Source organism: Ipomoea triloba, chromosome 1 (genome assembly GCF_003576645.1).
Source record: "Ipomoea triloba cultivar NCNSP0323 chromosome 1, ASM357664v1".
Lineage (NCBI taxonomy): Eukaryota > Viridiplantae > Streptophyta > Magnoliopsida > Solanales > Convolvulaceae > Ipomoea > Ipomoea triloba.
The window spans coordinates 30614899-30639852 of record NC_044916.1 but is presented as its reverse complement, the minus strand read 5'-3'; the positions used below and the strand labels follow the sequence as shown (position 1 = coordinate 30639852).

At 33.9% G+C, this 24954-nt stretch overlaps 3 protein-coding genes across 6 annotated transcripts; all 3 read right to left on the bottom strand.

Annotated features, from left to right (window-relative positions):
* Positions 1 to 1609: 1609 nt before the first annotated feature.
* LOC116028748 (V-type proton ATPase subunit B 1) lies at positions 1610 to 6709 on the bottom strand. 3 transcript variants are annotated; one of them, XM_031270566.1, is made up of 15 exons: positions 6572 to 6709; positions 6091 to 6157; positions 5323 to 5378; positions 5115 to 5213; positions 4859 to 4918; positions 4420 to 4531; positions 4126 to 4334; positions 3843 to 3971; positions 3591 to 3728; positions 3287 to 3437; positions 3110 to 3192; positions 2632 to 2679; positions 2480 to 2533; positions 2267 to 2350; positions 1610 to 2175 (listed from the first exon to the last, which is right to left on the bottom strand). In XM_031270566.1, the coding sequence occupies exons 2-15, from the start codon at positions 6146 to 6148 to the stop codon at positions 1990 to 1992; spliced, it is 1467 nt and encodes a 488-aa protein (XP_031126426.1). In that variant the 5' UTR covers positions 6149 to 6157; positions 6572 to 6709; the 3' UTR covers positions 1610 to 1989. The 3 variants fall into 3 exon arrangements, with proteins under 3 accessions (XP_031126426.1, XP_031126440.1, XP_031126433.1); XM_031270580.1 differs by lacking the exon at positions 6572 to 6709 and adding an exon at positions 6396 to 6538; XM_031270573.1 differs by lacking the exon at positions 6572 to 6709 and adding an exon at positions 6392 to 6527.
* Positions 6710 to 8881: 2172 nt separating this feature from the next.
* On the bottom strand, positions 8882 to 13330 carry LOC116012410. Of its 2 annotated transcripts, none has more exons than XM_031251951.1 (13): positions 13038 to 13330; positions 12831 to 12915; positions 12258 to 12364; positions 11878 to 11946; positions 11725 to 11779; positions 11573 to 11617; positions 11300 to 11457; positions 10938 to 11176; positions 10452 to 10542; positions 10235 to 10363; positions 9966 to 10119; positions 9499 to 9593; positions 8882 to 9406 (listed from the first exon to the last, which is right to left on the bottom strand). In XM_031251951.1, the coding sequence occupies exons 1-13, from the start codon at positions 13230 to 13232 to the stop codon at positions 9221 to 9223; spliced, it is 1608 nt and encodes a 535-aa protein (XP_031107811.1). In that variant the 5' UTR covers positions 13233 to 13330; the 3' UTR covers positions 8882 to 9220. The 2 variants fall into 2 exon arrangements, with proteins under 2 accessions (XP_031107811.1, XP_031107805.1); XM_031251945.1 differs by having other exon boundaries at positions 11573 to 11620; positions 13038 to 13329.
* A 5603-nt stretch (positions 13331 to 18933) lies between these two features.
* Positions 18934 to 22446, bottom strand: LOC116029002 (probable protein phosphatase 2C 60). Its single transcript, XM_031270876.1, has 5 exons — positions 22120 to 22446; positions 21256 to 21783; positions 20580 to 20947; positions 19565 to 19801; positions 18934 to 19408 (listed from the first exon to the last, which is right to left on the bottom strand). The coding sequence occupies exons 2-5, from the start codon at positions 21572 to 21574 to the stop codon at positions 19154 to 19156; spliced, it is 1179 nt and encodes a 392-aa protein (XP_031126736.1). The 5' UTR covers positions 21575 to 21783; positions 22120 to 22446; the 3' UTR covers positions 18934 to 19153.
* Positions 22447 to 24954: the final 2508 nt, after the last annotated feature.

Genomic DNA, 24954 nt, shown 5'->3' with positions numbered 1-24954 from the left:
GTACATAGCTTCTCATAATTGTTAGAATGATCTAGAATCACATACATAACTCTAGGGATAGTAGAGAAACATAGAACATTCTAAAACATTATGGAATTCTCAAATGTGTATAGAGAATTTTGGAGGATTCTAGAAAAAATAAATCTTAGCCATAGGATTAAGTAGATTTTCACCCTCCATTAAGAAGGTGGAATAGGTATAAATATCGCTCATATGGCTCATTTATAAACCATCCAAAAGTGAAATTAAGGCATTCAAGTTCCTTATAAAGTTCAAAAACAACTTCCTCCTCTTACTTTTCGGGTCATAAGACCTGAATAAACAATTAACAATTGTCATGAGCAAAAAATCTAGAAATAAACAGTGATATATATATATATATATACACGTTGATAATAACTTATCATTTAATTGTAATGGACGGTGATCATGCAAAACTGTTCCAGTCAAACCTACATCAAAAGTCCAAGCCTTATAAACTGCTGTAATTCAGGCCCAGGTATCTCAACATATTCCATATCATCCCTCTTCTCATTATTCTCCACCTACAAATACTACACCATATAAGCTAAAATAACCATAAGTACAATATTTGACATATTGAATACCTTATAAAAGAATTCAAAAGCAAAGTTATCGAGAAGGAAGATCAGATAATGCATCCCCTAGAATTCCTAGAAAGAGCTCTTTTCTTCGATTTGGTATCATGCCCTTAGTGTTTAGCTGCATTAATGAAAAACATATATTATCAAGATTGCCAACAACAAAGTTTAACATGGAAGAACTAATTATGCAAATACAATATTTCTTTGCACTTCCAAACAGAAAAGTATGCTTAGCAAAGTATAACCACACTCATAGGGTGGAATATGTATATAGATATCTAGAAGTATATTGATAGTCCAAAAAAAAACATACTAATACACTGATTTGTTTTACATTTATAGGCTGAGAAATCATAGCTAACTCCAACTCCGTCCTACTTCTCCCGGTCATAACAGGGACCTGAATAACTATTTGCAAAGTGAATCTAAAATACACAATTTACCTTACCTACTAAATGTTCACAATTCAAATTATAAACATTCAATATATAAATTCTGTATTTTGAACACGGACCCAACTTACAAAGTGGTTCTGTATTTTGAACACGGACCCAACTTACAAAGTGGTTGAACACGGACCCAACTTACAAAGTGGACCCGAATTCATGATATAACTATTGATAATCGATGAATTGGTATCATTTATTTTAACCTGTAATATTAATTGTATTTGTATGAATCAGACACTGATTTACGATATATAATCAAGCACAAAAAACCATTTAAAACTACATCGAAAAAATCACTATAATCAAGGACTAAATTATATATAAACTCCTTTAGTTACTCTATAAAAGAATCGTGTTATGACACATCCTTCAATTATTTGCCTTAGTAAAATAGTGCAAATATTACCTCTCTTCGATATCTTTAATTCTCTTAAAATCTCTCTATCTGCCTCACTGCACGAAACCTTTTTTTTTTATTTGCCTTAGTACAAATATGGCTCTTCGATATCTGTATATTCTATGAAATTGAAAATACTACAAATCCATAAACTACACTTTTGAGGCATAACATTGACAAGCCCACTTATTATTTACGCGGATTGCACCGATGTCACTTGCAAAACTAAATTATTTGTTCAAATACATTACATAAAAACTCTGGCATTATACATAACTTAAAATCTACTAATATATATGGATTGCCACAAACAAACCAAATAAAAATAAGAAACGGATTACATGATTTAACTGGGTCTCAAAGAATATGAATGTGTGTCTTAAACGCCGTAGAAGAGCTTGTACTCTCATTTTATAAGAAGCTTTTATTATTGAACGGGAAAGAGATCCACAAGCTAAGAAAGCACCATAAAGTAACGCTCAAGCAAGGCAGGCAATCACACAGCAGATATCTAGAATACGAATCTGGCCTCTAACCCTTAACTAGCTGCGTCTCTGCTGTAGAATAGATCCAGGGTCTTTGCTGGGATACGATGGAGAAGCTCACGGGGGAAAATTCGAAGTAGTGTCCATGCTAAATCAAGTGATTGGAAGATGTTGCGTGTATCATACGCTCCTTGGGTAACAAACTTCCTCTCGAATTTGTCAAGAAACTCGAGATACAGCTGTTATGTACAACAACAGCTCTCTTTAAGATCTCTACCTTCAAGTTTATCATTATTAAGCCTACAAGTAATTTTTTTTCTCAGAACGTACCAGGTCCTCAGAAGAAAGGGCTTCTTCTCCAACCACAGCTTTCATTGCCTGGACATCCTTCCCAATGGCATAATTTGCGTACAGCTAAAAGTCAAGAAAAGCAAAGCATTTCAAGATTACTAGAAAATAAGATGGCATGAATCAAGGACAAACTTTACTGGCTTCAGTAGATAAGAAACAGCAAAACATATTTTACTAATAATTGATATTTACCTGGTTTGACACATCAGAATGATCCCTCCTAGTCATACCTTCACCAATAGCACTCTGAAAAAAAAAAAAAAAAAAAAAAAGAGGAGCTTGCTTCCATTTCTTCTGGTTGTATTTAATACAGTAGAGAACAGTAACCAAAGCCATGAAATTACCTTCATCAAACGAGACAAAGATGGAAGCACATTGATTGGTGGATATATCTGTTACATTTGGGAAAACAAACACTGTTTGAGATTCACTAGCACAATATCCATTTAGAACAAATATTTTCAAAGCTACTAATTGCAAAGCCTACTCCAAGGCTAATATGATGAAAGTTACAAGGCAATTAAGTATGCCACATGACAATAGCTACACTTTAGGCATTATAACTTGGCCTAATTCAGCCACCACGTGTCCAAAAGAAATGATTAGTAATTTTAATGATTATTATGGTCATGAACACAGACAACAAAACAACAAGGCACAGGTATTTATTAGCATTCTGCATCCAGTCTGTTCTTTCTCAGTATGTAAGTACTTAGGTACTTAAGCTGATAGCTGAAGTATATAATTAACTGAATAAAAGGCACTTAACCATTATGAAATTCTAATTTTTGCCACTATGGTACAAGGGCATTACAGCCTTACCTGCCGGTTATGAAGCTGTCTGTCAATATATATTTGCCCTTCAGTGATATAACCAGTCAGATCAGGAGTGGGATGCGTAATATCTGTTCAAATGTCAGAAAAATGTTAATTGAAAAACTCAAAAAAAAAAAAAAAAAAAAGAAAGAGAGGAAATAACAATAACTACTTAAACATTACCATCATTAGGCATGGTTAGAATAGGAATTTGTGTAATGGAACCCTTTCGTCCTTCAATACGTCCAGCCCGCTCATAGATTGTAGCAAGATCAGTATACATATAACCAGGATATCCACGCCTTCCAGGCACTTCTTCTCGGGCAGCAGATACCTGCATTACCAATTAATAATTAACCCTTTACATTGTACCAGCAATGAAGGAAAGGTAATTGGAAAACTTGGCCAGGGCATAGTAATGCATCCAGGTCCTTGAAGTTTTATGAATTAAACATAGCAGATTCATAATGCACTTAATATGAAATACCTCACGAAGAGCATCAGCATATGAACTCATATCAGTCAATATGACAAGAACATGCTTCCCACATTCATATGCTAAATATTCTGCAGTTGTCAGAGCAATCCTGGGAGTAATAATGCGTTCTATTGTAGGATCATTCGCCTGCATGGTGAAAGCATAAAGCAGAGATAAATTGTCACCATCTTAAGCTACAAGCTGAAGATTCCAAGAGTACAAACTAATTACATATGCCGATGGTAAATTTCAAAAAATTACCAAGTTTAGGAAAAGGGTCACTCTCTCCATGGATCCATTTTCCTCAAAATCACGTTTGAAAAACTGTGCTGTCTCCATGTTCACCCCCATAGCAGCAAAGACAATGGCAAAATTATCCTCTTGAGCATCCTGTTACATCAAGCAGAAAATAAGTGTGACATTACTATGAAATGTCACCAAGCAAAAGGATGAGCACCCATCCACCAAGAAACTGGTGCAATGAATTGCTGCACAACAACCAGCTCAAAACTGCACAGTAAATTATTCGCACACGACTACTTACACCAAGAAGATTATCAGTCTTCTCCAAACGCTTCACCAAACCAGCCTGACGACATATCTGTGCAGCAATTTCATTATGAGGAAGTCCAGCAGCAGAAAATAGAGGAATTTTCTGTCCTCTGGCTATTGAATTCATGACATCAATTGTTGAAATTCCTGTTTGTATCATTTCTTCTGGATAGGTTCTCTCACTAGGATTGATAGAACTCCCTGAAGTTGTCTAGTCTAGTTAGTCACATCCAAGTACAAAAAGAAATAATAACTAAATCCATATAACAGAAGCATAATTACTGACCAGAAATATCCAAGTAGGCCTCAGGTAGAATAGGAGGACCATTGTCAATGGGTTTCCCAGAACCATTAAAAATGCGGCCAAGCATATCCAGCGACACAGGAGTTTTTAAAACCTGTAGTATAGGCACAGAGCTTCTCAGACCAACAAAACAAAATGTTTGGCTAAAGAAGAACAAAGAAGATAAGGGAAACAACAAGAAAATTTTCAAAATTTCAAGCATGACTTATTTAAAGGATAGTGAATGTAATAATTATAGCAAGTTTCAATAATAATCTTTAATTTGAGCTTCCATAGAAAAGGTTGAACTCCATGCTCATGGCCTCTGCATCATACGAATTCCAGGAAGAGAAGAAGTATGTTCAACAAGCAATCTTCCTTTGTTTTTGGGTTCTATTGTAGCAAAACAAACAGATAACATATGAAAGGAGAAATAGTTTACCTCCCCTGTAAACTGAACAGTTGTATATTTGTTGTCAATTCCAGAAGTTCCTTCAAAGACCTGGTTAAACAAAAAGGAGAACATAATCAATTAAGAGGATTAAATTTTACCACCTTAAAATAAATTAGGATGTTAAACTTTATTAAAAAAATAAAGAAAAAGGGAGGGAAAGTTAGACCAGTACAAAATACAAATCAAAGAACAAACAAAGGGCAGCCTAGGAAGTGTTAGTTACACATAGCTAAAGATAAGTAACCTGAACAACAGCTTTCTCCCCATCAACTTCCAGAACTTGTCCACGTCGGGTTGTTCCATCTCCTAAACGGATGTTAACAATCTCCTGGTACTTGGGTCCCTGTGACATCATATAATTGTGTTCAAAGTCCAGTACATAAACACATATAAGTATCAAGGAAGTTCATAAAAACAAAAAGATCAGAATGTATGAAAGAACAAATGATGACCTTCACTTTGTCCAGGATAACCAATGGTCCAGCAACACCAGAGACAGTCCTATATTCTGCAAAGATATATCAATACAAAATTCATCTCAATGCTTCTAATTGAATTTGAAGAATTATCTTCGAAGATATTATACATAATTGATTAAAAAGTCAAACCCCACAAAACTGAGTTTGTTAGTCACAATGAATGTAATTCCATCATTGACTATATACTGGATTAACAATTGGACATACTGAGGAGAAGGTACTCCAAAGCTCAAACAATGATCTATTTTCAACTTTGACCAAAAAAATTATGAGTTACATCAAACTTTATCTGTGTTTGATTTTTGCTTTGGATGCTGTCTATATATTTTCTGTTTTTATGATCTCAATAAATCTGTTCCATATGTCCTTTCTAAGGGACTTAACAATGAATATACTTAAACTTCTTAAATAAAATAGGAAAATGAGTTATAATTAATACAGATAAACTCTCTTCTCCAGATATTAAGAAGATCTGAGACTCCGTGAGCACACACATATATGATCAAACTTCCATGAACTGTATGTCTGTATCAACAAATAAAGTTTACCACTTACTAGTCATCAATTGAGTCTTTAAACAGGGAATTGTAGTCCACACAATCATATATAGAATAAGTGTGAGTATTAATGGACAAAATGGATGTGTAAATCTAATATGATTGTAGAAACGATTAAGTTTCTGGTTTCCAAGCATCAGAACTGGCACTTATATCTCATATCTATGCAGAATTGAGAACTCACCCATGCCAATCTCCAGAGTTCCCTCCTCCATGCCAATACTGTTATCCGCCACACCCATATTATGAAACTGAAAAGCCAACAAAACTGCAAATGGTCAATCATACAAAATTATAAAGTAAGAAATACTTGATTCGGTCATCTGAACATTTCACATTTCTCCGTCATATCACACCGATCAACCTAGCTCAGTTCAAACACACGATTACACTTCGCATATATGCAGAGAGTGAAATCACAGAGACGATTTACTCAGCATGGAAGCGACTAAGAAAAAGTAAGAAAAATAGATATCAAATCATACAGACTCTGTATCAGCAGTGATAGGCGCAATCAATGAGAATACGAGCTAGCAGCAGTTATTGACGAATAAGGAGATACGCAGGAGCCCAATCATGTGATCCAGAATTGCGTTACGATGAATCAAATGATTGAAAATCGAAGGTTTGAAAATGGATCTGGAGATGAAAAGAAATCACAGTACCTTTTCGTTTGTTCTTCTCTAATGCCAGATCGAGAGCGAGACACGAAACTGAGATCCAATGGACAAGGAGATAACGAATTGGTGAATTACCAGTGTATAATAATAAATAATAAATTCTACAAAAATATGACTAGCTAGAAATACACAGATATTCTCATACAGTTAATTTATCAATTTATCAAAATTACTAATAAATTCCTAATACAATATATTATTTCCTACTTTACTATTTGTAATACAATAAAAATACAATTCCTATTCTACTATTTGTAATACAATAAAAAATACAATTCCGATCCGTACTACAATTGAAGGTTTGCAATAATATTGTAAAATATGGTAATACAATTCCTATTCGTGCTACAATTGTAAATTAAAATATGGTAATACAATTCCTTATACAATATATTATTTCATACATTCCTATTTGTAATAGGATTCAAGATTAAAATATATTTTCTTGCAAAAATATATTTTTATAAATCATAAATAAATTAATGCATATATATATATATATATATATATATATATATATATATATTGATTGTCACAATAATAGAGTATATTATACCTAAATAAAATATAATCAATTTTTACTAAATATAATCAATAAAAATATTTATTGAACTAATGAAACAACAAATGTGGAGTAATATAATCATCAAAATGTCTAGAATGAAAAAATACGAATTAAAATATTCATCTTGTTAGGTGGACATGAGTCCATAGCATAATTTGTTCAAAATTTTATATTAATTTTTGAACTCTATGTTTATAAAATATTCCAAACAGGCGCTTTGAAATTGGGTCCACCTTATAAGGTGGACATGAGTCCATAGCATAATTTGTTCAAAAATTACTAAAAAATCACAACTAGAGATGCTCTAATATGATTTAATGAATTCTGTTATCTGTTATATAAAAAAACAAAAAAGAAAAAACAAAAAACAAAAAAACGAATTTTCAAGGTGCTAGAGTGCTGACTGCTGACGCATTAATATATCTTTCACGAGATTCACGATTAGGAGGCCTGGCAAAAGACACCGTCGTATATTTCCTTCAGGCAGAGCACAGCCGCACACATATACTGTATTAATTTCATTGGTTTGATACTTTGATTGGGCCATATGAAAAAGAATTAAGAAGAAATTAAATTTATATTTTATAGAAAACAAATTTAGTTAAAATAATTTTTTAATATTTCTCAATTTTGTCAGACTAATCTTAAATTCACATGACCTCATCTAGGCAAATCGCGGTCGCATAATCGGACAACCATACCTTGACCAGTTGTTATGGCATGGACCCAGGTCCACCTATATTTTTTGAACTCTATGTTCACAATTTTTGAACTGTATATTCATAATTTTTGCACTCTATATTTACAATTTCAAAACTTTATGTTCACAATTTCATAACTCTATATTCAATAGTATAACACAATTTTTGAATCTATATAACAAAATTGTGTTAAGTAATATAATTGTGTATATTGAAATTTAAACTTGTGAATATAGAGTTATAAAATTATGAACATAGAATTTTAAAATTGTGAACATAGAGTTTTAAAATTGTGAACATGGAGATGAGCCCTACTTGTAAGGTTGACCCGGGTCCATAGCATAATTTGCCTACCTTGACCAATCCACATTCCACATCTTCCATCATTTCGGTCCTCTCTATGCTAAGCCTGGGACACAATTATTTAAAATAGGCTAAAGTGTCATATAGCACCATGAACTATATTCGATTATTCATGCCGCACCCTGAACTTTCATATCGTATATATCAAGCCATAAACCAACAAAAAAATTTCGCCTAGAACTTTTAGCAGGTTTCTCTATCTTCCTGCTGACATGGCGGATGTGACATTTCTCTTAACCTTATATTGCCCATCTAAGCGTTTACATATTTAAAATAAAAAAAAACAAAATTATTATATTAAAATAATCAAAAATTTATTCTCTTTATTTTCATAATGTATACTTTTCAATTTTGCAATTACAATATTTCAAATTTTTTTTCAGAATTTATATTTTTGACAAATTTTTTGTTTAGTATTTTTTCAATTTTCCAAATTTATAGAAATGCTTTTTTTTTTTGTGTGGTCTTCGATTTTTGTTTTTTGTTTTTTTATTTTTATTTTTAATATGTAAATGCTTACATGGGACAACATAACGTTAAAAGAAATGTCACATCAGTTGAAAACTTGCGCCATGTCAGCATGAAGATAATTATTAAAAAAAAATTATTATATCTACCAAACATGGGACAACAACGTTGAAAAAATGTGAGTTTTGGTACAAATGGTAGTTTCCAATTTTCCATTAAAAAAACAAATATAGCACTACCAAACATGGGATAACAACATGCCCTACACAAATAATTAAAAAAAAAAAAAACAAAAACATATGCCTACAAGTGATTATCATTAGGTTATGCTATCATTTCCATTACTTTTTACAATAGGAAAACAGCAAGGATGGTACATCTTACATGCAACAGTTATCTCAAGAAAAGAAGAAAATATTTTTCTATGGTAGATGAAGCATTGTGCCTATGAATTCAATAATGCAGTCAATACTAAGAGGTGGGCTTTTGATGGGCAGCTAAATCCCCACTGCAAATATCAAAGCAAAGGGAAAAGTGTCACTGGAGAAAAAATGTAGACCATGGAAACTGGTCTCTTATCTCGCTGATGTTCCTGTTAAGACTGCGTAGAGCTTCAACGTGAGGCTCATCTTCCTCGAGAGGAATTACTTTTGCGAAACTTCCTTCTTCCAGACAGTCGATCACCCTGTTGGCTGCTTCAAGTCCCGTGACATACGATTTCTCCTTTAGTTCACAGATGGAGGAGATAGTTAGTGACAATATGATGGAACTTAAGTGACGGGTAAGAGAAAATGTACTAGTTCAAGAATTACAACCTGTGACCATGAACCATGACGGTTTATGATCCAGTCTCCAGCCATGAATAAGTTTGGGAAAGATGTTGAACCACGCATCATGTACTTATACGAGCCTATTGAACATTTCAAAAAAGTTTAGAGATATGATCATATGGCATAGTCAAATGTACATTCCACCTTATTAAGTATCGGTTTATGTTTTCAGTGTCCCCTTTACCCACCAGGTAGAATAAAGACCTGTTACTCTGTTAGTATCAAACACTTACCACTACGCCAAAAACTATAGCTCGCAGTGAAGGCGCAACTTTATTTCCTTATATTGCCACATTTTCGAGAGGCAGAGTACTGGACTTGGCCCTTCAGACCTCTGCCCAACAATCCTTCTAGCCACCGTTGGTGTTGGACTTGGCCCTTCACCAGCCTCCGCCCAACAAGACCGACTTCAAGTAAGCATCTAACTATACAGGAGACGAATAGAGAGTTACCAGGATAGAAATGAGTCAACGATTTTGGAAGTCTCTCAACTTCTCTGTCAATCACTGTTGCATTTTCGAAGTCCTTAATGCAGTTTGATAGGCAAGACATTACTTTGCCGACTATTCTTTCATCCTTTAGGGGCAACAGATCGGTGGCATGATACTGCACTAATTATAAATTATGGTATACAGAAATCAGAAATAATTAAGATGCAAAAATTAGCCAGCAGAGAGTGGAAGGGACAGAATAAAATGCAAAAGAGGAATATGGTTCTCACAAAATCAGCTTGAATCACCGTGGATGGATTATCTTTACAGTCATCATAGATGGCGTTCAAGTCAAAGAAAGCACATGCGCTTGAATTGTCAAATCCAGAAGAGACATTGCTTGCATACGGTATATTCACCTGGTCGAACATAAAGAGAGTAAATATGAGCTTCGTTTCAGCTTTCGCAGAAACTGGTTAACTGTTATATATAAATTTTAAGGTGCACCTTCTTATCGAGCTGCAGTTTAACAGTAAGTAGATCAATACTGCCCAAGTTCAAAACCTTGAGAAACTCTTCTCTTGTACATAAAGTTGCACTGGAAACAAAAAACCTCGGTGAAACTTACAGTCAAAACCTACTTCTCCATTTAACCTTTTCACAAATTTGAATGCCTAGAATTCTTAGTTATTCTCTTTTTTAATTTTTTTCTTAATTGAATAAATAATCGGAAAGTAAAACAGAAAGTTTAAAAAATAGAATAAGCCAATAACCCCTAGCAGAAACTAGTACTATTCAATTTAACATTTTGTTAGTTCTGGCCGATTGTGTTGTTGCTCTATAGTTCAGATTAAATTTATGCTTGGATGAACTGTATTGATAATATTGATCCCAAAAAAAAAAAAAGAAAGAAAGAAACAACGCAATTGGGGAAGGTAAGGGCACAAAAGTTCAACACAAGTTTTAAAGGCAATTGTTTTAGATGAAAAATACCTGTTCTGGATAATTTCCTGCAGAGTGGAGACTCCAACAGCTAGTATTATAGCATCAGCCTTGAAGCTCTCTTTTTCACAAACTACTTCTGAAACACGACCTGATTTCTCATCTAACAATACATCGGTTACTTTTTTACCCTTTAGGAACTTACAACCTTGGGACTTTAGGGATTCCATCCAGGGCTCAAATATTTTTTCTCTAACTCCCCCACGACAACATACGAAGTCGAAATGTTTCTGCAAAAATCCCAAAAAAAAAAAAGTTATAATAAATAAAAAGGAAAAGTTTTCGAAATTGCAATGTTTGAAATCTTTGTATTGCAACTTTTCCAGGCACAATTTGTCCGGATCCAAACAAACCTGGCGAGCAAGAACATAATAGTATAGCATTCCAAGAGTTGCAGCAGCGCTACATTGCTCAGCTGGAGCATATAAACCCACTTGAAGCAATGGACCAACCACATTCCGGAAGAGTCTTTCGGAGCAACCAAATTGTTTCAAAAGTTCCCTTGCAGTAACTAAACGTGGTACTCTATGTAAGGAACTTAACAATAATGACTAAATGTGTTTATTGCTTGCGAATGCTGCAAAAACTCCATGAAGGAAATCAGAGATATCACAAAGTCCACTTACTTGAGTCATATTTGTTCCATGCAGTATCAGTGTTGTCAAAGTCTACTACTGCAAACAGAACAAGACTATTAATTTATATATGATCGAGAAAAGTTACAGTCGCTCAACAAGTATCCCCTGCATATTCAGATGAATCTTTTAATCAAACATACTTGCAGCCATCAGAGGAAGCAAAGTCAACCGATCAATCAATGGAAGCCGATCAAACTACATAAATAAGATAAGAATCCATCAAAAAGTGTTTAGTTTTTCGCGTAGAACAATAAGGAAATTAACTTTTCAGTGAGATTTGGCGAGACATATACCTGACTGTAAAGTAATGTTCCAAATGGAGTGGGCAACTCACGTTCTTCTAGAAAAATTGGAAATTTAACCTGAAAGATTTAAAACATTCAAATGCATTTAAAGGTTTCACCATCTGAGCCATTACACTAAAGACCTGATTACTAATGCTTCATATAGTAGAAATTTAGACAAACATTTATTGATAAATTTATTAGCTCCAAAATCTTTAGATAGTAAGAACAAACCCAACAGTGAAAAAATAATAATAAAACAGAAGAATGACAAACAACTATAGAAAACGAAGGAATTGAAAGGTTCACAAGCCCACAATTAATAACTCTCAGATTTTGGTGCATAGCCATAGCATCAAACTATGGAGAGAATAGTAGTAGAAATTTACCTCCAATCCCTCTTGTGAATATTGTGCAGATTTGATCCAGTTTGTGAAGGGTGTGATACCAATCTCATCAACAACTTTAAATACATTCCTATAAGGATACCAGAAACCTGAAAACAATACAGACATGCTACTAAGATCCAATGAGACATCATAGTAATCTAACACTATGTAATCGTTATAGCCTTGGTCTGCAGCAAACACCTCGCATATTTTGAATGCTATTCAGAGCTCTATCAACTGACCCATAACACATTTTCCAAATTAGTTTTGCCCACTTTTACCCAAACTTCCAAATCTTCCCTTTTTTGTCCAAGCCAAACCTATTCTTCCCATTTTAGTCAATTTTCCTATCCACAGGACAATACCAACCAAATTGGTCGGGCTAATGATTTAGTAATCATAAGGTTACAAATTCGACTCTGACCTCTTAGCCTTCTTGCTTTGAACGGGTCAGATGTATTTTTGTACTTCACCAAAGATATTTAAATAAATAAATAAATAAATAATTTCTAGAGCTTCCAAACCTGCTGGAATCCCTCAACATGGAAGTAAATTCAAGAAAATGATACTAACCTTGAATACCAATATCGTCTGGACTAAGAGACTTGTTCTTGGGTCCAAATTCATATCCGCCTTCGATCACCATCACGTCAAAGCACTGAAATCCCAACCAAATATCATTCACTACACATGAAATTTAGCATAAAGGTTGTTGCTTTCTTGATAACTGTAGTTCATTAAGGATTTTATAACACATACGGGGCATGCTATATACTATACCTCTTGTTTACAGAGGTGATGAGCAGCTCCGAGACCTGCCCAGCCCGACCCAACGACGAGAACTTTCTTCTTGTTTGGGCGTTGGTTGACGGTAATAGCGGATTGAGCTGCAGGTTGATCCTCCACTGCCCGGCAATAAAATCCATTTCTCAGTTCACGCGGGTGGCAAGGCAAAACCGTCCGCAAAGCGTACATTTCTTTTGGTTTTGGTTTTGGTTTTCTGTATCTGCACTGGTTAACACAAGACTCAAGAGGGAGATCAATCTTCGGTTTCTGGTGCAGGTATCACTGCACATAATAATCAATGTTTACTTCAATTCTGGCCTGTCCTTTATTTTATTTTCCCTCATTTCTTTTCATAATAATAATGAGTCACTTTCTATTTCATTTTATATTCTCGTGGCATTTACTTTGAGTATCAAAATTAAAGACTAGATAATTGAAATAAGTTTGCAATAATGATCAAATAGGTCATCGAACCACACACAAAAATGCAATTAGGTCATTGAACTCAAAAAATACAAATGGTCCCGGAACAATGCAAAATAATATAATTGAACCAAAATTAACATGTTTACCTGTTAGTTTGTTGACGTGGAGGTTATCATATTAAAAAATAATTTTTAATTTTATTTTAATAATTTTAAATGACAAAATTTAAAAAAAAAATATTTCCGCTTCCTCTCTAGGCCAGCCTGGAGGCCATGGAGACGAAGAGATCTCTTCGTCCCTAGCAGGAAAGGAAGAAGGTTCTTTGTCCCCGGCAGGAGACGAAGATGGTTCTTCGTCCCCGACCGGAGACGAAGGTTGCCGGAGTCTTCGTCTCCGTTAGTCTAGAGACGAAGCGAAAATCTTGTTTTTTTTTAAACCTTCACGTCAGCAAACTAACATGCAAACAAGTCACTTTTGATTCAATTGTATTATTTTGCATTGTTCAAGGACTTAATTGTATTTTATTATTTTTTTTAGTTCAATAGCCTAATTGCATTTTCATCAATCGCTATATTTTGAATTTTAATTTACAGACAAATTGTTAAGGTTTACAAATCCAATTCAATGATAGAGTTAACCAAACGACCCCCAAGTCCATTTGAGCTTCAATCTTTTACTGGTCTGCCCAGAATCATATTTTGTTTGCTTTTGCATTTGAATACAAATTTGTGAGTGGAGCCAAGAAAACTGCAAAACTCTACCACTACAAAACTGCAAAACTCTAATACTACAAAAGTAGAACAAGAACAAGGTTATTTATTGAAAATATTAGCCAGGCGAAGGGAAAATGTGAGAGTACATACACTTATTATTTTCAATTTGAATAGATCGGATCTAGAAGTATATCTAATACACGTACTGATTATAGATTTTAGATCAGAGTATTGAGCATAAATATAATATAAACATAAATGTGCAGTCCAACTATCAGCTTAAGTTTTTAGTTGAGATGGAGCACATGATTCAATTTGGTATCAGAGCCATACAAAAGGTCATGAGTTCGAATCTTGAGGCGTCAGTTATAGCGAGCGATCCTACTGGTGCAAGGGGTTGGTTTACTTTTGGAGCGAGCGATCCTACTGGTGCAAGGGGTTGGCCAAGGGGTTGGTTTACTTTTGGACGGTATCAGAGCCACTCAAAAGGTCATGGGTTTCGAAACTATGCGCCACCCTACTTGGGACGGTATCAGAGCCACCCAAAAGGTCATGGGTTTCGAAACTATGCGCCACCCTACTTTTGGGCGGTATCAGTGCCACCCAAAAGGTCATGGGTTTCGAAACTCTGCGCCACCCAAAAAAAAGGTCATGGGTTTCGAAACTCTGAAAAAAAATTCTATGGTCCACGTGTTGCTTGGAACCCGATTTTAGATTCTCGACTTCCAGAGTCAATGCACAGACCTGAATAAACAATTTATTGTTTAAAATTAAAAAAACATACATAGGCAATGACTCATCAAATAGAAGATATATATATATATATATATATAGAAAATCAAAACATTCTTCAAAGGCATACCGGCTTAAATGGTGATCCTCCTCCAGCTTGGAGCGTCGGAAGCCATTTCCAGGAGGAGACGCTTCTCCTTCAACTCCTTAGCCTTCCTTTCACGGACAGTCCCACAATTATATTTTACAACTTTAAGTGTTTTTTTTTTTGGAAAACAACTTTAAGTGTTAGTCAATCAGCTATATGTGTGTTAATTTAATTTAAATTTTTGCAAAACAACTTTAAGTGTTAATTTAATTTAAATTTTAAATTATAAAATATATGTGTGTTTTGTACATATTAGTCTCATAAATTAGAAGAACAAAATTGAATGATAAGGAAAATCCACCGCTATTACCGAATGATTTGCACAGCGTAAAACTCACTCTTATAATAGCTCGCAAATCAAACAAAAGGGCTAAACCGCACTTGTAAGACCCTGTGTAGTGAGTTCAACCAAGAATATGTTAAAAATAATTAAACACGTGACTTTCAGATACAAAAAATATATCTTAATTGATTGAGAAACAATATTTTTAATTGTATTTCGAATCAAGCGAATGAGAGATCTTACAATGATTTTGGAATATGAGATAATGTACATAACTACTATCTCGTAATTTATCATAAACATTGTATTTTAATTTCTAATATATTTTGTATTCGTACAATTTTATCTAGCTAATGATATTTTATATTTTGTCAATACAATTTTAAATATGGTTTGAATTGATTTAATTTTTGCAACACAAATTATAATCCTTACTACGTCATAGTTGGCAATCAATGCAACTGGGAAGACTCCACTTGGGCTGCACACTAGTGGACCGACATGGCAAATACATACCAACCTTTGTGTAGTATAAATAGGTTAGCCACAAGGAAGCATCTTGTACTCACTTAATTACTAATAGCATTACCCTCAAATCTTGTATCTAATTATTATTAAGAGTGATCTAGCATTCATTAGACTGACCGCCCACCTTTCCATAATACATTCAATTCTACTTACTCTCAATCATATCATACCATCGACCCTATTTCAATTTATGCTATCACATCTTATACTTAGTATATAGACCAATAATAATTACTCATGTTGCATGTGGCATGCATCCTCCCTCACATAGTTCTTTCCAGGTGCAGTTGTGCTCTCACGTGCGGCCCGTGCGGTTCACACCACTCAATATTACGAAATACACCACTTAATGTTAAGAAACACACCACACAAATATGCACTGTGGTGTGTTTCTTAACATTGAGTGATGTATTTCATAACATTGAGTGGTGTGTGACCGCACGGGAGAGCACGGCCGCACCTGAACCAATATATATATATATATATATATATATATATATATATATATATATATATATAAAAGAAATTAGTGTAGATGATTTGATGAGTGAGGTAGAAGTAGTAGTTGTTATTACGAGTTTTTTCCCAAAATGGTCCCTCGACTATTGCTCATTCTCAATTTTGCATTTCGACTTTCAATTGCACCTAATGTGATCCTTCGACTTTCAAAAACTCACCCAATTTGGTCCTCCGTCACATATTCCGTCAAATCAGTGTTAAAATGGAGGGTATTTTCGTCCATTTACCTATTGTTAGCCTAATAAACATTGAGAAATAGTTGAGGGACCATTTTGAGAATAGTCAAGGGACCATTTTGGGAAAAACTATTTTATTTATTTCATTTTTGTTTATTTTCATTTTTTAGACTCTACAAAATTAGAATTTCTATACATTTTTTTCTTAAAAATATAAATAGTTAAAATCGCGCAATCCAACCTCAAAATTTTTAACTTTCTTTACAAACTTTTCCTCTAAATATACAAACTATTCCTATGAAATTTTATAATAAATTCCGTAAATTTCATAAATACTCATATACTTCTTTTTTTATTCTTTTATTTTTTTTATGTTCATAGACAATCAATCACTATGTATCACATTTTTTTTTATGTTCATAGACAATCAATCACTATGTATCACATTAAATATTACTTTTACCATTGAACAATCACTATGTATCACATTAAATATTACTTTTACCATTGAAAATAATTTTTTTTTCAAGCGTAGACACCCAAAGAGTGTTGAAAATAATTTTTTTTTCAAGCGTAGACACCCAAAGAGTGTTGAAAATAATTTTTTTTTCAAGCGTAGACACCCAAAGAGTGTAAAATGTAGGGAAAATATTGGACCGAAAGGTAAATTTTTCTAGTAAACTTCTCAGCTGAGCCGAAAAGTAAAATCTCGTCAATGTTTCCTGTAATATTTTCTGTATTTGATTTCAAAGTAATTATTAAATTTTATATTAATTTACATTATTTAAGATATTGTATGACATCTTTTATATGTTTTCCTCTTCTTATTTTTTTATTAATTATTAAGGCAAGTATAATTTATTTTGTAATGTGGACACATTATTTTTAATTATTTGAGTTTAACAATCTTATATCTTATTTATAAAAAAATCGTAAGTAATATATTTAGTACTACGAATGTGACTAAGAATTATTTTAATCGGTGCTTAAAAAATGAGTATTTATAAAATTTACGAAACTTATTGTAAATCTGCATAGGAATAGTTTGTATATTTAAATAGAAGGAAAAAGTCTGTAAAAAAGTTAAAAATTTTTAGGATGGATTGCACGATTTTAACTATTTATATTTGTAAGAAAAAATTGTATAGAAATTCTAATTTTATAGAGTCTAAAAAATGAAAATAAACAAAAATGAAATAAATAAAATAGTTTTTCCCAAAATGTCCCTTGACTATTCTCAAAATGGTCCCTCAACTATTTCTCAATATTTATTAGGCTAACAATAGGTAAATGGACGAAAATGCCCTCCATTTTAACACTGATTTGACGGAATATGTAACGGATGACCAAATTGGGTGAGTTTTTGAAAGTCGAGGGACCACATTAGGTGCAATTGAAAGTCGAAATGCAAAATTGAGAATGAGCAATAGTCGAGGGACCATTTTGGGAAAAAACTCTTGTTATTACATATGGATTTGGACCCATTAAGATTGACTAATATATCTCATGCATTAAGAATAATACAGCACTGAATAATATATATATATATATATATATATATATATATATATATATATATATATATACATACATACATACACACACCATGTCTAGGTAGGACGACTGCACAGTGCCCCAAATTTTTTCTAAAAATATTTTATATATAGTTCAATATTTTTATATTGAATTCTGGCATGTCCTTTATTTTATTTTCCCTCATTTTTTCATAATAATAATGAGTCACTTTCTATTTCATTTTATACTCTTGGAGGAGCATTTAGTTTGAATATCAAAATTAATATTAAAATAAGAATTAAAACTCGATAATTGAAATAAATTTAGACTAAGGTCAAATAGGTCACCAAACTAAATACGAAAACGCAATTAGGCAGTTGAACTCCAAAAAAGAAAAAAAACAATTGGGTCCATGAACAATGCAAATGATACAATTGAACCAGAAGTATTAATTTGCTGATGTGGACATTATCCTATTAAAATATAATTTTTTTTATTTTATTTGAATAATTTTAAATAACAATTTTTTTAACAAAAAACCCAAAAAAAAAAATAAAAAATCTGCTTCGTCTTTAGGGTATAACGATTGCAATGGGTGGAGTTGGATATGCTGAAGCAAATGTGTTAAGGTTTACAAATCCAATTCAATGATGGAGTTGAACCAAACGATCCAAGTCCATTTGAGCTTCAAATTTCAATCTTTCCATTGGCCTGCCCAAGAATCATATTCTATTTGCTTTTCATGAGCCAAGCCAATGAGAAATTTTGCCTTTGAATACAAATTTGTGTGGGGAGCCAAGAAAACTGCAAAACTCTAACACTATTCTATCATGATCTTGGACTGAACCCATTTTTTGTTCTTCAATCAATTCTGGAATCCAACTATTGTGTCAATGTTTGAGTCTTTGAATACAAAATATAGAACATGAACGATTAGTTGCTGTCAAAGGTTACAGTGTACATTAAACAATTGTTGGCCTGATCATATACGTTTTAAAAAGGATACCTGGTATTCATGAGAGAAAAATAGGAGTACAACAAACATTACAGGACTTTGGCCAAGCTTTAAATTAAGCCGGTGTGGCGCAAGGAGCAAGACTGTTTGGAGGCAGGCTCGCGCCGCCTCCCTTCACAGACAGGTTAGAACTCTTGATTGAGCTACACTTGCTCACGAGGTTTGAGTCAAGGAAAACAACAATCACGGTGATGTCATCGTGGAAATGGCGACGCACTCCTCGCTCTATTTTCTTCAAGTCCGAGTACCTCATTTCCCTTTTCTTTGCTGCTTCTTGCAATGCAACTTTCACTAACTTCCTAGCTATCCCCTGAAAATAGACAAGTTGAATGTAAGTTTCGCCCCCACTCCCAAAGTTTAGCATATACAGTAATACACCAATCAACCATAACTTGTTTTATCATAAATGTGAAAATTAACTTTCCAGAGATGAAAATAAAAAGGTGGTGTGTGCTGAATGTCTTACATTGCGTGGGTTGTTTTGGACAATATTGACGGCTTCTTGATTACTAAGGTGCTCCCAAAGACCATCTGATGCAAATATGATGAATTGATCGTCAGATTCCAATTGCCGTACAGAAATTGATGGATCTGCGCTCAGTATGGGCTTTTTAAAAGGTTCACGGAGGCGAAACTTGGCATATAGTGGTTCCTTGTTGAATTCCGCTTTCTTCAAGTACACATCACCAATTGATCTTGAGATCTGCATGACGGATTCTATTCTGTTAGTGATCAGAGTAATTCAAGCACCCTATAGAATCAAATTTCAATTCAGTTCACGGATACAATGATCCAAACAACATAGTCAGTATCACCCTTCACAGTAAGGGTGAAAAATCATACAGAGCATACAAGACATAATACAATTGCATTTTCCCATCAGAAATTCCTATATTCCCATAAAGGAAGCTCATTCAGTTGGGAAGACTTACTTAGAGAGCGGGGATACACTATGAGTTGCATATAACAGTATGAATCAAAAGGCACTGAGATATTTTCCTTACAAGGAATTAGGCAACAGAACCATGTGTTGTTATACCAAAAAGCTTTAAAGTATAATGGAAATGCTTGATCAACTTGAATAATTCACAAAATCAATCTTATAGAGAATTCGGACACATTTAAGTATCACCATAAGCATCTTCTGAGGGTATTAAATTATTTAGGATATAAGGATATTACTTTTGGCCAAGTTCAAATGTGCTACTTTTGAAGTTAGAGGGTGAGTCCCAGAAGATCCAAAGGTAGAGGAACCTTAAAAAATTTGGATTCCACCAATTCTTTCTGTTACAAAGAAAAGTCCTGTGACTTGTAACAAGCCTGGCAGATAGAAATTTTAAACAAAAAGGGGGAAATCCTGATTGCAAAGACATTAAAATATTGCAGTAGCCTCCCTGGCAGCAAAATCAATGACAGTAGTAGAAAGATACTTAAACTGGACAGATGCACAATATAAACTACCAAGACTGAACGAAATTCACCTGTATCAAGCCCTTGACACGCCAGACGCTGTGCTTTAAAACTACTATTTGTGAGTCCTCTGGGTGCAAAGATTGCAGCTCTTGTCTTACAGATGCAACGCTTGCATTGTGTTCATCTGAGAGTTGAACAGCAAGTACCTCTCCGGTTGCCTTGACAATTCTCCCCAAAACAGCACGGGAGTCCCCGAGGTTGGCAGTGTATAAAGTTCCACCGCAGATTACTCCAACAAGGCAGCACGATCCCACAGCAGCAATCTGTGGTTTCAAGGGCCATTGGTTGGAGACTACAGAGGTAAAGCCCTCTTCTGTTGCTTGAAATGCCTTTCGGATCACCTCCACTGACATAGATTGCTGCTCGGAAGTGAACCCTGCATAATCAGAAGAAGCAATCGTGTCAAGACCTAAAAACCAAACAACCATGAGGAAGTGCCCAAACAAGAAACTTAAATCTTTTAACCAGTCATATTGGTAAGACGCACTACATAAGCAGAATATTCGATTTGAACTACAATCATCTCCATAAGCTTTTCAATCTGGGATTACATTTCAATTACTTAATGCAACAGTCAACAAAATAAGAAAGAAATTTAATTCATTCTAACCTGCAAAACGACATTAACACTTATGGTAGTTCAATCAACAGAACAAAATCCAGATTTCATTTCAGGAAACTTACTCTTGAGGTGTTGAAAAAGATGCTGGTTGATGAACCTAGAAGTCTCAGGACCTCCGTGCCCATCGTAGACTCCAACAAAGGTACCATATGGTCCACAATCTTGAGTGCTCAAACAGCCGGATTCAAGCTGGCTCTGATCTTCAAGCAGATTATTTGCTTGAACTACAGCCATTGAAAACTCTCCATTGAAATGTTGGCCTGTATCCTTATACCACAAGAGCCCGTCTTGACGACCAGCAGCATCAGAACTGGAGCGGACGTATCGATCTGCCTTTGGCCCGAAGCAGGCCCTCAAGAAGTTCATCAACCCAGATAACATCCCTCATCTCACCCAAACCACCCTCCAAAATCGTCTCATCTAATAGGACGCGGCTTAATAGTGGACAGATAAGCTTTGAACTGTGCAGTGCAGATGTAAGATGTTCCTCCACCGAAAATTCAAATACTGTGCACTACAAACCAATCACAATATCCACAACAGGGGAAAGCAAAATGGAAAACCTTGAGCTCAACTCGAAGGAAGCGATCCTGCAAATGACAAACAAATACAGCTCAGGAAATCAACTTTACGGTGTAAAGATGCAAAACTCATTTCTGGTTCTTCTTCTTAAATATAAAAATCATGACTAAGACAGCCGCAAAAACATCGAAAAAATTCAACGGCCAAACAAAAGGCGGGGTGGGGGTGGAGTGGGGACTTCTAACCAGTTAAAAATTAAAATTAAAATGAAAATAGGGTCCAAAATTCACTTTTTTCAACATCACAACTGTTCGGTCAGACAGTTCAAATCCAGAAGTTCCGAGTTTTACAACGAAGAAGACGACGAAAACCCTGAAATCAAATGCGTGGTAAATTAAAATCACCTCTGGAATTGAGAGAGAAGATCCGAATGCGGAAGATTTTAGATCTGTTGATTCGCCCAATCAAATCAAGAATCGCCGGCAGTGCAGTTGATTGAAACGTTTTCCTCTTTCACTTTGAGCGTGAAGACGATGGCGGAGTGATGGAAGAGAATTCAGAGAGGATAGTGAAAAAAAAAGGAGTTATGAATTGAGAGAGAGAGAAAGAGAGAGAGAGCGCGATTGGCTGGTTATGTAATTTGGTTGGATTGGGCCAACTGAAACTCCGGTCTCTCTCAGCAGACAAACCCCATTAAAAACCAACCATGGAGAGCTTGAAGCCAGCAAAGATGAGGACCAGTATGGGCTCCACCACCCCCGCCCCCCACCCCCCACCCTCAAATCCTTCAACGCAGCTAGCGAAAGTCGTACTAAAGAAACAAAGAAAGAAAGAAAGGAAGAAACATTAACGCATAGAAAGCAGAATGAAAACTTGAGGATTACTATACGGCGTGTCAAACTGTCAATCTTACATGGTATACCGCATTGCCCTCGTCAAATGCCACGTTGGATCCATATTACAAAATCATTTTTTCATAATTAAATAATTTAATATAAAGGTAAATAATTGTTAGTTGATTGAGTTAGTGAGTTGACTAATTGATTATATAAAGATGTTTGGTAAATTAATTGATAGTTGATTACATCTAAAATTACTTTCTCAAAAATTTATCGCATTTTTTAAAATTGTAATATTTTAGAGCAATAAGATATTACAAAAAACTAATTAACCAAACACTTATATGGATTGTTTAACCAAATCAAACAACTAATAGTGGTCAAATAAATCAAGATTGGCTGATAAACTAAACTTCGGTGTCTTCATTTTTATTTGGTTAATAATCACTCACAAAGCTTGGCTATTGTCAATGTAGCTTCATTTAATTCATCCGTGATAAATCAATTACGGAGTATTTCATAATAATTAATAACATACGTTAATATAAAAAAAAAATGGTTGGTCAGAGTTAATCAACTAAAATTAAGGGATTTTAAGAGAAATTATGAGAGTTGAAGAAGTTGTATATTGCTAAGATTTTCATGCTTATAATGCAAGTCTAAGAGCACTATATAGTTTTTTTTTTTAAAAAGCATTCTAAAGATGGAGGAAATTATGAGACTATAAAAGCTTATTTTTGTAAGATGTTAGTAAGAACAAATAACCAAATTCTTTACTTTTTAGGTACAAAAAACATGATCTACTTTCTTTTTTTTTTTTTGAAAACATGATCTACTTATAATATATATTATGCAATTATTATTTTTAGTACGTATAAAAAAAATTAATTGAACTTGTTACATTATGCATGGAGTCATACAACTTTAGTTTCTATATGATAAGATTTTTAATTTATTATAAATTGCAATTGCACATCATTAATACTACGTAACTTATAACCATCCAATGGGCTAGTGGCCTGGGTGTGTGCCTTGATCCCCTCAAAATTTCTCGAAACACTATGTGAATATGTGTACGTGGTTCGCACATGGTAATCAGAATCAGAATAAGTATCAAATACTTGGTAACGGTAATGGGTTTGTTGAAAGTATTTTGCATGTTTGGTAGTAGGGTGGAATGTGAATGATTATTAATAGTTGGGGAAGCAGTTGATGATGAATGAATGAAACCCTTATGTTATTAGGGAATGAGTTTTGCAATTAAGGGGTAATAAAAACTCATAGTAGTATTCTAAAAACCTATCAACCAAACATAACAATGACTTTGATACCCATTCCTGATAGCTAAACATGTCAACCAAACACACACGCATAGTTATTATATGTGGGGTGTGCAATCGGTTAACCGAACAGTTTTAACCGAGTCGTTTTAACTAAAGTTTTTAAAGATTTAACCATTAACTGAACCAAACTTTGTATTACCAAATTAATCGAATCAAAGTTTTTTCCGTTAATAAGTCGATTAACCGATGTTTTTTAAGTTAAAGTTTTAAATATTTTAAATAATACATATAATAATAAATTCAATTAAAATAATACCTATAATAATAAATCCATAAGAATCAAACACAATACTATATCAACAGTACACACATAAAAGCACAAATTATAAAGTCCAAATAATATATATATATATAATTTCGGTTAGCCGTTCGGTTAATGCACTTAACTGATAGTTTCGAACCAAATTAACAGTTAACCGAAATTTTGCAAATCCTTTAACCATTAACCGAACTAAAATTATTCGGTTAAAAAATAGTTAACCGGAATTTTTCAGTTCGGTCGGTTAACCGAACTTTAACTTAAGTTTGCAAACCCTAAATTTATAGGTATGATTGAGTAAATATATAGCTTAGGCCTCTCAAGTTGTTGACAAAAGTAAATTTATTAATAATATGATCTAATAATAATAGACTATAAGAAAATTATAATCAATAATTGGTCAGATTCAAAATAGTTAAAATTTGTTAAACATATTCAAAGTCAAATAAGAAATATCGTAGTATACGCATAAATATTATTGTAATAACTATAGGTGTATAGTTATAATTATATCTTTTTTCAATGATAATTACAATTTCAATTACAAATCTTATTTGGCCTCGTATTGTACAAAATTATGCAAGTTCTGTCATTGCTTATAGTTTATAGAGAAGAGTTATAATATCATATAAGAACCTTCAAGTATAGTAATTTTACTCAATTCCTGTTGCTGGTGGGACTCAATCCTTGGTCTTTTTTCCCAAATTTTATCGCTGTGATCAATTAAACTGTCCATGCGAGCGTGAATGTGGTTCTCTTGTAAAAATGTGTGGTTGATCTATGTTACCAATAAGGTTT